The 13,884-nt window shown below is 46.6% G+C and overlaps 1 protein-coding gene across 16 annotated transcripts in view; it reads left to right on the plus strand.

Moving 5' to 3' along the window:
* The window catches only part of CAMK2B (calcium/calmodulin dependent protein kinase II beta), a 209,053-nt gene that overhangs the window by 185,138 nt on the left and 10,031 nt on the right, over positions 1 to 13,884 (plus strand). For 7 of the 16 annotated variants that reach the window (XM_081171658.1, XM_081171646.1, XM_081171654.1 and 4 more), the window contains 6 exons: positions 367 to 495; positions 1,926 to 2,054; positions 3,232 to 3,360; positions 8,217 to 8,292; positions 10,245 to 10,339; positions 13,015 to 13,249. In XM_081171658.1, coding sequence (XP_081027784.1) covers positions 367 to 495; positions 1,926 to 2,054; positions 3,232 to 3,360; positions 8,217 to 8,292; positions 10,245 to 10,339; positions 13,015 to 13,247 — 791 coding nt within the window. In that variant the 3' untranslated portion in view covers positions 13,248 to 13,249. The remainder of the gene's footprint in view (positions 1 to 366; positions 496 to 1,925; positions 2,055 to 3,231; positions 3,361 to 8,216; positions 8,293 to 10,244; positions 10,340 to 13,014; positions 13,250 to 13,884) is intronic. The other 9 variants (XM_081171647.1, XM_081171651.1, XM_081171648.1 and 6 more) reach the window with 3 other exon arrangements.

Consider the following 13,884-nt stretch of genomic DNA (forward strand, 5'->3'; position numbering starts at 1 on the left):
CAGCATTATTTTGCTCTTACATTTTTGCTTTCTAACCCAAGTCATTCTTGGGATAATCTGAGTAATCCCAAATAATTCTGTACTCTGCTTGTCCCCTCGTTCTGGCCAAGGCAACATTTCCCCCCATGATGGCAGAGAAAAAAGAACCAACAGCCCCTGAATAACCAAGGGATCTTTAGTGTCTCAGGAACTTTATGAACATCTGAACAAATGTAGACACTGATGCAAGCTACGTGAAAAGTCCCTCCCCCAAGCAGATTCCTTTCTCTAAACTCCCTCCTCCTTGTTCTTTATTGTGTATTCATTCCCCACCCCATTACTTTTCTGTTTAGTTTTCTCATATTTCTCTCCCTCCTCCCACCCTAGCTGCCAAACTGTCTGATGTATTAGGCATGGTGAAAAAGGGGTCTGGGCCTCCAGGGGCTGAAGAGTCAAAGCCTTCCATCCCTCTGCCTAGCCCATCTCCAGGGGCTGCAAATCCTCTTCCTTTCCAGTGTAAGTAGCAGGCATTGCCTGCATGTAGCTGGAGTATTGCAAGCACCCTGTAGAATCCTTATGGGTTTTCCCCTCTTTTTGTTTTTCCTTGAAAAGAAAGGCCTTGCACTTTGAACAGGGGCAGTTTCGCTGGGTGGTACAGTACAGGGCTTAGCTGCACCATCAGTGAATAAGGACTCAGCTACATTAGTAAAGAAACAACGATTTGAATGCACTATAAGAAGAAGAAGAAGAGTTTGGATTTGATATCCCGCCTTTCACTCCCCTTCAGGAGTCTCAAAGCGGCTAACATTCTCCTTTCCCTTCCTCCCCCACAACAAACACTCTGTGAGGTGAGTGGGGCTGAGAGACTTCACAGAAGTGTGACTGGCCCAAGGTCACCCAGCAGCTACATGTGGAGGAGCGGAGACACGAACCCGGTTTCCCAGATTACGTGACTACCGCTCTTAACCACTACACCAAACTGGCTCTCGAAGCATACAACAACAGATGGCAGCAGAGAGCAGGAAATTTTTACAGGTGTTTTCCCATAGAGTTTTTTTATTTTGTTATAACGATTTAATTTCCTACTTATTTGGAGCGTTTTTTCCTGTGTGTAGATCCACCCTAAGAATGGTTGCTTCAGAGCTAGTGGAGTTTGGATTGTTGCCCTGAATAAATTATGCTCATATGTGCAGGCAGCAGAGAACCCCAGAGTGATATACCCACTCCATACCTCAAGTGGAAATATCCTTAAATGTATTAGATCAGTCCAAGCTCCTTCATTCCCTTCCAGGAACCACATGCCAATGGTGAGTGGGGCCAGAGGCAAAAGTGGGCAGAGCAACGAGTGCGAATTTTGCCCTTCTCCATTAGTTTCTACATGCACATCCCTCTCTATCCTCCATCCAGGCAAGCAAGAAGCATCATCAGAGTTCAGGGACACATTCCAGCCACATTAAAAACACCCAAGGAGGGTGCAAGTGGTGGCTGCTGAGTTCTACCTCAAAGGGGGAAAACAGTCTTATTATAAATTATTATAAGGTCTGATCTCAAAAACTCTACCACTCCAGCCTGTTTGTATGCTTATACTTTAGGCAAGTCCCCTCTTCCCCTCCATCTCATTTGTAGTCTGGAGCAGTCTAATTCAGGACTAGTTTTACCTTCTAATGGGCAAGTTGTTGAGACTAATCCTGAGTTATTTCTCTCCTATCTACTCAGTTTTAAAAGTTGAGGGACTATTTGCACTGAAAATAATTCTAGGAAGAATATTGCTTGCATTGTTACTAGGTTATGGAATGATGGGACTCCAATCCTGTCAAGTTCTCCTCCTTGACCCAATTCTCTTTGCCTGTTTTCTAGTCCTTTCCTCCTTGCTTTCATTTCTTTCTGCTTGTTGCCTTTTGTGTGTTTTTTCTCACCTCTCCCTCCTCTCATCTCTTCCACCCCAGCTGCAAAACTCTGTGATGTATTAGGCATGGTGAAAAAGGGCTCTGGGCTTCCTGAAGGCGAAGAGCCAAAGTCCTCCATCACCCTTCCATGCCCACCTTCAGGTGCTGCCAACCCTCTTCCTCCCCAGTGTAAGTAGTGTGGTGTCACTGGGATTTCTTGTCCCTGGACTGGTGCAGGCCATGCCTTCAGGGATGTTCCAGCAGCCTAGTGTGGCAGCTGGCACTGCTTTGCCTCCCTTTGACTCTAATGTGCAAGCTCTACAGCTCATGTGGCACAATACGTCTTGGGGGCTTTTGCATAGCTTTTTTTATTCATAGAACCATAGAGTTGAATGAGGATTAGTTGGTCATCTGCAGCAGGAAAGGGGAGCCTATGCACCCCCTCCCCAAATACCACTGGACTACAAGTTCCATAACCCCTGACCATTTGCTATGCTGACTGGGGCTGATGGGAACTCAAATCCAACATTTGGAGTACCACATGTTCTCCATTCCTGATCTGTTTGAAGATGCCTATCACAGGAGAATTCACTATCCCTCTAGTTAATTTATTCCATTGTTGAACTGCTCTCACCTGTTGAGAAGTTTCTCCTAATGTCCAGTTGAAATCTGTTCTTCAACTTAAACCCCTTAGGTCTAGTCTTGCCTTCTGGGGCAGCAGAGAATAAGTATTTGCCCTTTTCTGTGCGACAGCCCTTCCAAGTATTTGAAGAGTGCTATCATGTCCTCTCAGCCTTTTCTTCTCCAGGCTTAGCAGATCCATAAACTTGGAAGAACTGGCTTTACCTGCTTTTACTGAATGCTCTTGGCTCTCCCTAACCATGCGGAGGCTATGCACAAGCTCAGACCACCTTACAAAAATCTTGCAGCAAGCTCTGTACAAAGAGCTTGCAGATTCGGTTTGTTCTATGCAAATAAAGTGTGATACACAATAAGGTTCTCACCTTACCAATCATGGTTGGTTTCAGCAAAACAAATAATGATCCCTAATTCAGACATAATTCTAAGCCAGGGATTATGGTTGCATGGAGAGGAGCAAAACAGATAGCTGTGTTCACAGTAAACCACAAAATAATGGCTTCCTGTAATGTGAGCATTGAGCTACTCTTTAGAAAGTGCTATTGCCTTCTTCGTTGGTTAGACTAGAATAGAATAGGAGACACTGTTCACTTTGAATTCTTTCTTAGCTGCCCTCCTTTATCTGATCCCTTTCTTTCCCTTGTTTTTCTAGTCCCTCTCCACTCTCCCATTCATTTGTGTTTTATTATTATTCTCTCCGTGCCTTCTTCCATCTGTCTCACACCAGCTGCCAAGTTGTCTGATATTCTAAGCATGGTGAAACGGGGCTCTGGAGCCCCAGAAGCTGAGGGGCCACAGCCAGCTGTCACCCAGCTTTTCCCAATTCCACTCATCCCAAATCCTCTGCCTTCAGATCGTAAGTAGCATGGTTTCGTGGCCTGCAGCTCTGAGCCCCACTTTGTTCTGTTCAGACCCCAGGGAAGGTTCTGTTCTCTTTATTACACTGTAGGTGTGAAATAAATAGCCTAATGGGTATTGCTGCATGGCTTCACATGAAAACACTTCACTTCAGTGAGCAAATAGCTATGCTTGTGTGAATGCAGGCTAACAGAGAAAGTGCATTAAATGCATGGCACAAGCTGAAAATCAAGGTTGCATTGTGGGAGAAGCATTGTGTTTAAAGCCTGGGACATTGCAGATACTGATTTACGATGCTCTTGCTGTGTGTTTAAACAAATAATGGGCATGGGACTGGGCATTTTCCCTCCATCTTTTCTCCCAGAGGTCCAAACACTGCAGTTGTTCTCCTTTCTATCCAGTTGGAGGCATGTTGTTTGAAGAAAGGTTCAGGCCGGAGGGTGCACTATGGTGCACGTCCTACTTCCTCCCTAAAGCCAGTCTGTCTTCTGCCTCAAGGGGATAGTCACGGGTTCAGTCACAGTCACAGTCCTGGTAAATATGGGAATCAAACCGGGTAGTGTGAGGTCTTAGTTTAAGACCACTAGTAAAGCCACGTGCCGATTGGGAAAAGCCAAATGAAAGCCATACTTTGGGAATTGTATGGTCTGATATTCTGATCTTAGGTGTGATCTCTGGCTGTGTTAGCACGTAGTGCTAAAGCATGGCTTAACATTAGGAAGATGAGCTGTAGCAAGCCTCAGGCTCACACGTTCCCCCCTTCTCCACCTGGGCTGGATTATGGCAAATGAATTACGTTTTCAAGGGTGGAATTCATTGGTTATAACGGAACACATGAATGGCTCCCATAATGCATGTTTTCTCAGAACTCTCATTTCGGGCTAGGTGATATCTGCTTTCCAACATCGTAATATACTGCCAGCTAATATTATGGTATAATACGGCATAAACTACATGATACAGTGGCATACTAAGATGTCAGAAAGTTGGCGGGGAGGAAGAAGGCAGTTGCCGGCCACGCAGACAATTAGCATCACCATGTGCGACTTCTGCCTCTTCCTATTGAGGCTGGGCGAGCAAAGCCGCTGCCTCCTCCAGCCCCCGCCCACCCATGCTAAGGCACTTGAGGCAGCCCCATGAAATGTTCTGTTCCCGCGGCTGGCCCAGCCGCCTATAATAGCAGTGAACAACATAAATCAGCAATAAAATTATATTCATTAAAAAGTGTACAAACTGCATTACCAAAAATAGGTTCTGGCTCATCAAGTCTTATCCAAAGTAGCACACCTACAGAGGATGTTTTGTTCTTGCTGCTGTTGCATCAAGCAATGAAAGTGCACAGCTTTTTTGCTGCACCTAGTAGCAACTGCAGGGGAGATGCAGAAAAAGTGGTTTGTTTTCTCCACGGGATTGTGAGTCACAAGGTCTCAGGCCATCGCCCTCCGGCCTGAACTTTCTTTCCCCTGCTGTAAACCTGGGAGTCCCGGGCAGCGGTGTTGGTTTACAGGGCTGAATAACAGCTTGGCACATTTGCAGCTGGAGGGAGACACCAGCAAACATGAGCTGAGATGCCACACAACTAGTGCTAGGACAGGGCATAGGGAGAACACTCCTTTCAAAGCAGAAGCAGGCATGACTGGCAAGCTCACAGGTAAGAACTGGATTTGCTGGAAAGTTAAAGGCACCGCCCCCCCCCCCCCCGAGACTAGGTTTATTTTCAAGGAGAAATGTGTAGCTGGATAGGATCAGGATAGTACTGTCTTTCATTGCTTGCTGGTTTCTTTAAGGCTTAGTATATATTTTCAACCTGGGCTAGTCTTACTATTAGGCAGCTGATTTGGGGTGTCATGAAAGGGCATTTTTACTGCCAGGCAGTGGTGCTTGTGAGATGTTCTGCTGGCCTTGAGGACTCTCCAACTTGATGAGAGGTGGGGGAGCAGCATTTCTGCTCCTCTTCATCCAGCAAAATAGTTTCAACAAAATATTTACGATCACTTCATGTGAATGAATTATCCATTTACATGTTTTGCTTTAAACTGCTTTAAAGAGTTCTCCCCCGCTCTTTCCCAGAGCCATCCTGTGCATGTTTACCTGGAAGTAAGTCCCTCTTGTGTTGAATATAGCTTCCTCCCAGATAAATGTGCACAGAATTGCAACCTCAATTCATTTTTCTGTGGGGATGGATCATTCTAATCCATACATTGGTGATTATAGGTGCAGAAGTGGGCAGGATAGGATGTGGTTTTGTTTTGGAGGGGGAAAGCACTGTTTCATACATTCACATTTTTATGGGATACAGAGGGATGCACACAAACAGAAGGAAGTTCATTAGGGGTTTTTTTAAACAAAATTTTGTTAATCTAGATTTTCAAGATAGCCTGCAAAAGAGAACCATAAAACAAATATAAAACAGATCAAAGGCATCAGAAGCAAAAGCAACAGTAAAAATACAAAAAGCAGTAGATATAAAATCAGTTAAAATCCTGGGTAATCTTTATTTTTTAATGTCTAAAATGTGGCCACATTTTAAGGAAGTTCATTAGTGAGAGGGGCAGTCTATTATGCTTTGAACATAGTGGGGGCAATTTTGCAGTTGCAATTAATAGATTAACCCAAAAGTCTGTATAATTACTCCACTGGGGTTGTGCCTAGAATATATTATGGGACATCTGCTACATGATTCACTACTTTTTCTTTTCTTTTAAAAAGGTAAGTGCAGCTGGGGGAAGCGATTCAGAATGGGACTCCAATGCTGGGGAAAGGAAAGGGTTACATTTTCCCCTTTGCAGCTTTCCCCAGGTTTAACCCCCCCCTTAAAAAAGCAACTTTATTTGTCCTATGGAAACCTATATAGTAAGTTGTGGAAAAGGGCCTGCTCTCATTTCACATTATAGTGTTATATTCAGTGATGCCTTTGCCTTTGCAGAAAGTACTCCTGCAAGTTGGGACACCAGATTTTTGATGATACCTCTTATAAGCACATATCAGCTGCTTGTGAGAGTTGATTTACTATTCAAAAAAGAATGGGGTATGATGAAGAGGGCTGCAGTAGGTGTGTGTGTGTGTGTGTGTGTGTGTGTGTGTGTGTGTGTGTGTTTGCGCATGCACATGCGAGTGGGGCAGTGATAAGCAAAAACCAGGTGCCCTGATGTAAGTACTTTCCACTATGGCAGATCTACCATTGGATATGACCCAAACATAACAGATTTACTTTAAAGTCAAACCACTTAGAAGCTTGTTTTATGTTCCTTGAAAGAATCCCCTCAACACATACGCAGTATAAACATGGACGTACAAGTAGCCCCTGCATGCCTAAGAATCAGGAGTGCTCACAAAGCAAAGAATCAGCCCAGGTAAACTCAAATGTTCAAGAACAACTAACTGATACCTTCCCATTTGCTCATTTGCATGCATATCATCTTCTGTCATGCACACGTTTGAGAAACATGAGCTAAAGATTAACATTAGTTCAGGCAGGGGAATTGTCCTGAGCCACCTTGAGTAAAAGTGGCAAGTTTGCATTTGTACTAGACCTGTGGGGGAGAGGTACCAGATCAAAGGCAAGATTATGTCAGTAGATGAAATTTAAAATGAACAAGAGAGAAGGATGTCAGCAGTATAATTATACCTTGAAAGAGAGGCATTTATGGGACCAATTACACAGAGCCCGGGTCCATGAGCTTTCTTGGATCAGTTTTGCTGCAAGCTGGGGAAACACAGGAGATCTAGGGAATAGTTGTGTGAAGATGGAAGTTTGATTGAAGCATTCAATTCTAAAGCATTTACGTGCTTTAGAAAAGGGAGTCAAGCGTCTCTTTCCGTAGACCATTAACACGCTTGGCAAGCCATATTTTCTAAGCCCTTGGCTAAGGTGGACATTGAATCCCTGTCACTCAGATCCACAAGTGGCACTTTTGTCAAATGGGACCAACTTGTCCACAAAATGTGGGTGGGGTCTTTGTTGCTTGAGATTCTCCAGGTCTGCTAGTCTTCCTATGCAGCTCTCCTTGCCCAGTCATACATATGGGTCCTGCACCTATTCAAACTTTCTAGAGGCTAGAATTTAGAAGGGCTTCCCACCTCCACCCTTATGGGTGCCCACTTCCCAACTTCCCACTCAGTTCTGTTAATGGGAGTCTAGGATCCAAGTGGGAGATGATTGGGGGTTATGTCAAGGCACAGCAAGCGTGAGTGGATTGGATTCTCCAGGCCCCATGAGGGCACAAGTTTCCAAATGCTTCTGCTCCCAAGAGGTGACCTTGGCAAGGCCACTGACACCATCTCCGCCACTTGGGTTCTGCATTATTCATAGCGCTTGCTCTAACTGGGTCGCTTGGGTGCCTTGCAAATTCCTGCATCTCTCCAGATCTCCTCCTATATGTTCTGGTTACAGAGGTACTTGGCGGTTTTAGTCTGCGTCGTTGTGGGAGAATCGTGGGCAGTTTCAGAACGGGAGGAAAGTAATACTTTTGCTGTAGCGTGTTTGTGGTGAATAAGGGATATAATATTGCCCTGCTGAAAGCGATCAGTATTTTCTGGTTTCCTAAGAGTGAGCCTAGATCTGCACTGTGTCACTGTTTCTTACCATATGTGCTTGGCCATTTGCACCCTGTTTTTTCAAGGTATGGTACTCTGCATATGTCATGTAAGCCTCCTGACAAGATCTCACCGTGGAGAAGTGGTTCATATAAACTCCCAGAACAAAGGAGCGAGGCATGAAAGGACACTTAAGGCTGTTAGTTTTCTGCTAGGGCCTGGAGAATCTGCTCTCACTGACGTTGTGTATGTCTCCTCTTCCTTCCTTCCTTCCTTCTCTCCTCTCTCTTTCCCTTCGGATCTTTCCTCCACTTGTAGCCCGCAAGCAGGAAATCATAAAGATTACAGAGCAGCTGATTGAGGCTGTGAACAATGGGGACTTTGAGGCATATGCGTAAGTAGACGGGATGTTTGGTTTCACTAAAATACTGGGCTCAAAACCCAGTTTTACATGTCTTTGCATTCATTAATGTATACAGTGCCCTTCATCTGCAGATTTAATCTGGTCACTATGCCACTTGTTATTTTAAATCCGGGGGGGGACGGGGACGGGGGACGGATGACCTAGAATCCTAGAGTTGGAAGGGGCCTCTGGGATCATCTAGTCCAACCTCCTACATTGCAGGAATGCGATGCTTGAACTCACAACCCTGAGATTAAATCTCTACCACCTGTGTTATCCCAGAGCTACCTGTGGGCTTCCTAATGTTGCCACAGGAGGAAGTGCCATATCTTTCATGTCCCCACCAGGAATCTTAAAAAATAAGTTTGCAGGCTAGTTTTTGAGCAGGTCTGTCTTCTTCGTGCAAAATAAAAGTAGCTGTAGATTTTAAGGTGAGGTTCTCCCATTCATTACCCGATAGCCATAGGAAACGCATTTGAGAACATTGCGCTTGCTCTGAAACATGGCAGTTGGGCTTGTCCTGGGGGATATGTTCCTCTCACTCTTGTCATTCAGAAATATGATTAGCCATTAGCTCACTGTGTCAATCAGTGATGCTCCCAATAAATAGTCTCATTTATTTTACATTCTACATTTATATCTTGTTTTTCTTCCACCATGGAACCCAAAGGAGCTGTGCTACATGTGGTCCCAAGGCAGCCTCCCCCATCTAGGCACCGACCAGACCCGGATTTGCTTAGCTTCAGCAAGGTGGTGGCCTCGTGTGACTTTAGCCCATATCCTTGAAGCCCCCACAGAGTTTTAATGAGGACACTCTCCAACAAATTTCACTTTGATTACTGACTTCTTCTTTTTTTTACCTCCCTCACAATTGCCTTTATACCTGCCTCGCTGAGCCACTTTGTATAGCCAAACAGTCTCATCTACATAGGAGTTAATGTTCGTAAAACTCTCTTGTTATTCCTTGTTGGGCTTCTGACTTTTCCTAATTGGAGTTTGAGTATCACAAGTCACTTGGATTGGTCCCTTTCTGCACATTGATAAAATTGGTTCAGGTTTGAGTGGACCCAATCTAAAGGCACAAATTAGCCACGGCTTCCAAAGTTTTTGAGCTACAATCATATGAGCAAAGAGCAACTCAGCAGTACCTCTTTTACTGTCAGAGAAACACATTTTGACATCCATAATCAGTTTCTTGAGATGATGCAGCCCAGCAGTTTATTGGATCATATTTACTTGTTTATTTTGGATGTTTATTTATCCAACTCCTTTCTCAGTTAGATAGATCTTTTCCTGTCTTGGTAGATGCATTCTGTGGAACACAATAGCTCAGGCTTCCTGAGCTTTGATGGAAAATGAAAGAGATTTCTGGGTATCTAGGCCTTTAGACCAGCCCTGAACACAAAGGTAGAACATAGCCATATTGGCTCTTAGCCACTGATAACCTTATCAGAATCAGAAGGATGTTTATTTGCATCAGCCACTAGCCATAGCAATAAAATAAAATGTACTGAAGATAGAGGTAAAAACTTAACACTGGAAAATACATTTTGGGGGTTTACATCAATAATCAAATAATAGATCTTATTCTAACTGCCCCTACTAAAAACCTGGCATTATTTGCTATCACCTGATCTGCTTGATCTGCTAGAAGTAAGGACACAGTAGCAATGGTTGAGCCACCCGGCATGGACAATAGTAGAGGGGTAAGAACCTCGCTCCTCAAATCTTTATAGAGAGCGCAAGCCAGAAGCACATGAGCCACTGACTCAATGCTGCCATCTCCACAGGGACATAACAATTATTTCCAGCGGAATTTTTTGAAATCAATTTTAAGTCATACAGATGACTTAAGGGCTGATAACCTTATCCTCCACTGGCAGTCTTATGCCTCCATGCGGTACTGCTAGTAAGGCATCTCTTTGTGTTTCCTGCCTGTTTAGAAAAATATGTGATCCAGGCCTAACTTCATTCGAACCAGAAGCCTTGGGCAACCTTGTTGAAGGGATGGACTTCCACAGATTTTATTTTGAAAACTGTAAGTATATCTTGTTGCATGTAAGATATGGGAGGGAGAAAGTCTTCCTGTCCACTGACAGGAGTTTTCCGCCACTTCTCTCCCCAACTCAGGAACATAACTGCATAAGGAATGACATTTGGCAGCTCCTTTGTCCTTGGAAGGTTCCTACTTCTTTACTTTTCCCTTCAACCAGCTTACCGTATTTTTCGCTCTATAGGACGCACTTTTCCCCCTCCAAAAATGAAGGGGAAATGTGTGTGCATCCTATGGAGCAAATGCAGGCTTTCGCTGAAGCCTGGAGAGTGAGAGGGGTCAGTGCGCACCGACCCCTCTCGCTCTCCAGGCTTCAAGAAGCTATCCGCAAGCCTTCGGAGCGCGGCGGGAGTGCCCACCGCGCTCCCAATGCTTGCAGATAGCAGCCTGGTCCCCGAAGCCTGGGGAGCACTTCGCAGCGCACCCCGGGCTTCGGGTAGATATCCGCAAGCCTTGGGAGCCCGGCGGGAACTCCCGCTGGGCTCCCAAGGCTTGCGGATAGCAGCCTGCATCCCGAAGCCCGGAGAGCGCAGAGCTGGGCTCTCCGGGCTTCGGGCAACTATACGCAAGCCTTCTGAGCGTGGGGGAGTTCCCGCCGGGCTCTGAAGGCTTGCGGATAGCAGCCTGTTCTGGGGGCTGGGGTCGGGGGAAGCTCGAGCTTCCCCCGCCCCAGCCCCGCGCCTGGGGGGGGAAATAATTTTCCCCCCTTTATTTCCCCCCCCCAAAAAAAAACTAGGTGCGCCCTATGGGCCAGTGCGCCCTATAGAGCGAAAAATATGGTATATTTGTTGTGGGGACAGGTGACATATGAGTGCTTGCTTAATTATTTGTTTATTTATAGAGAAAGTTTATAACCCGCTCATCATCAAAGGGTGAATCCAGACTGTCACTATTTTGCAGGAGGGATTCAAGGGCATACTGGAACTTCAGGTTTGCACCAATGAATTGAAGTTCTCTGTCACTCCAGTGCAAACAGAAGACTTTCGCATTAGGAATGTGATGGGAAATGCACTGAAAAGTGTGGAATGAATGAATGATTAACAGGAAGATGCATAAACACCCTGCAAGCAAATCAGGGTGAATGCTCATTAGTGTATACTGTAAACAAATATGAAGGAATCCTCAGTAGAAACTGGCCACAAGTCTGACTTACACACAAGTTTTGTGAAAGCAAATCAGAACAAAGGCTGATTAAATTGGTTGTCTGGAGGAGCCCCACCTCAATCACTGTGTGGGCAGACCATAAAAATGTATTAATACCTAATGAAACAATCTTAAACAAATTCAACTGGTTACCACAATAAATCAACATTTTATCACAGCAGTGCAAGAGTGGGGGGGGGGACCCTCCTCTAGTAAACTAACTCCTTAAGTCTCCTCCTACCCCTGGCTCCTTCCCAGGCAACCTGAGACTTCTTTGCCTTGCCTGTCTCTGCTCTGCCCTCTTCATACCACTGCTGGTTCTGGGAGACCAGAGGGGGTGAGGAGCTGGTCATAGCAGGAGGGAAGGATTCATTGGCTTCTTCAGCAGCCTGAAGGCGTCATCTCTGCCTTTTGGCCCCACCTCCTATCCTGCCTCTGAGTCTGGATGGCTCTCTGCCACAGCATCTTCCTGCTCCCTCTTCTCCCTCTGACCACTCATCATGGTCCCACCACCAATCCCCTGGCTACTGCCTCCCACCACTCCTCTGCATCCAGCCAGTCCATGGCACCCAATGGCCTCAGTAAATGTCTTTACCAGCTTCTTAAAACCCATCAGGGTTGGCATCAACCAGGAATCTGTGAGGGGAGGGTGTTTCACAGTTGGGACGCTAATATAGAGAGCACCCTCTCATGTGGGTGCCACATACCACACCATCAACAAACGTTGCAGTAGTGTTAAGAAAGTGTCTCCACTTGATCTCAAATGTTTGGGTTGGGGAAGTACTCTGGTTCATTCCCTGCCATCTCCAGCTAAAGAGATCAGGTGATGAGGAAACCCCTGTTCCACCTAAGACCCCGGGAAGCTGTTGCCGGTCTGCGCAGGCAATACTCAGCTAGATGCAGTAGCAGCAATTGTAAGGGAGCTTGCCCTCCTGACACAAGCTTTGCTGCTACTTACCTGGATAAGGCTGGGGCAGGGTACGGCCGTGGCGAGGTCAGGGCTGTGCAGTTGCGCCTGTGGTTGTGCCACCACCAACTCGTTCACCAATTCTTATAGTATCTTCCCAGGTGTGCCAGCCTAATTCCTTCCTACTCAGCTGAACAGAACACAAACCCTTACTTTCTGGTGAAGTAATCTAGTAATCAACAAGCAAATTTAAAGAGTTGCCCCCTCAGGGGTTGTGTTTCCCTTGAAAAAGGGTGGGGGGGGAGGGAATGACCTTGTTTTCGTGCATTAACTGACATATACTTTCCTCTCCATCCATCCTGACACACTGCCATATCCTTTGCTCCTTGCCTGCATCCGTATCTGAAACTGTTGCCTGGCTCCAGAGCAGGGGTGGGAGCCATCACTCAGTGACAGCGTTGAGTTCTTATTTAACTCAGGGTTGCTCACTTCATCTGTTAGCACACGACAGCATAGGGGAAGGAAAGTAACTGTAAGCATGAGCATCGGCCCTTTTGCGACAAGCCCATCCCCACAAACTCACTCTTGTTTCCTGTTCCTGCCCTTCCAGTGTTATCTAAGAACAACAAGCCCATTCACACAACCATCCTGAACCCTCATGTGCACGTCATTGGGGAAGATGCAGCCTGCATTGCCTACATCCGCCTGACGCAGTACATTGATGGGCAGGGCCGCCCTCGCACTTGCCAGTCGGAGGAGACCCGTGTCTGGCACCGCCGCGATGGCAAGTGGCAGAATGTCCACTTCCACTGCTCGGGAGCACCTGTGGCACCACTCCAGTGAAGGTAAGACCAGGGGCATCTTGCCCATAGAGGCAAGTGGCGCGGGGCACCAGGGCGCCAAGTTCTGGAGGGCACCAGGGAAGAGGCGGAGGCTGGGCGCGGCGCGGCGCCTCCCGGGGTCAGCTCCCTGCGCTTGCCCGCCTCGCTGAAGCAGCGCCATGCCCAAAGCCTCTGCCTCTTCCCCGCTGGAGGAGCCACCCTCTAGCCGCTGCCCACCTCCTCCAGCCCCGCAAAGCTGCCGGCAGTGCTGTAAAATGGTCAGCAACTCTGGGAAACGGGGGGGGGGGGAGGGAGGGGGACGCCGGAAGGATCTTTGCTCCTTGGCGCCATATATACGTAAGATGGCCCTGGGTAAGACCAAGGCAAGGAGGGGTGGGGGACCATTTCCAGCATTTTTCAGGAGGTGACTCTCAGTGGTGGGTGGGGACAGAGGCTAAACTAGGTGGTGAGGTGGTTAGAATCATAGAGTTCGAAGGTAGCCCCTAGGGTCATCTAGTCCAAACTGCTGGAATGCAGGAATCTCAGCTAAAGCATCCCTGACAGGTGGCCACCCAACCTCTGCTTAGAAACCTCCAGGGAAGGAGAGTGCGCCACCTTCCGAGGGAGTCACTTCCACTGTCAAACAGCTCTTACCATCA

Source organism: Podarcis bocagei, assembly GCF_964188305.1.
Source record: "Podarcis bocagei genome assembly, chromosome: 15".
Classification (NCBI taxonomy): Eukaryota; Metazoa; Chordata; class Lepidosauria; order Squamata; family Lacertidae; genus Podarcis; species Podarcis bocagei.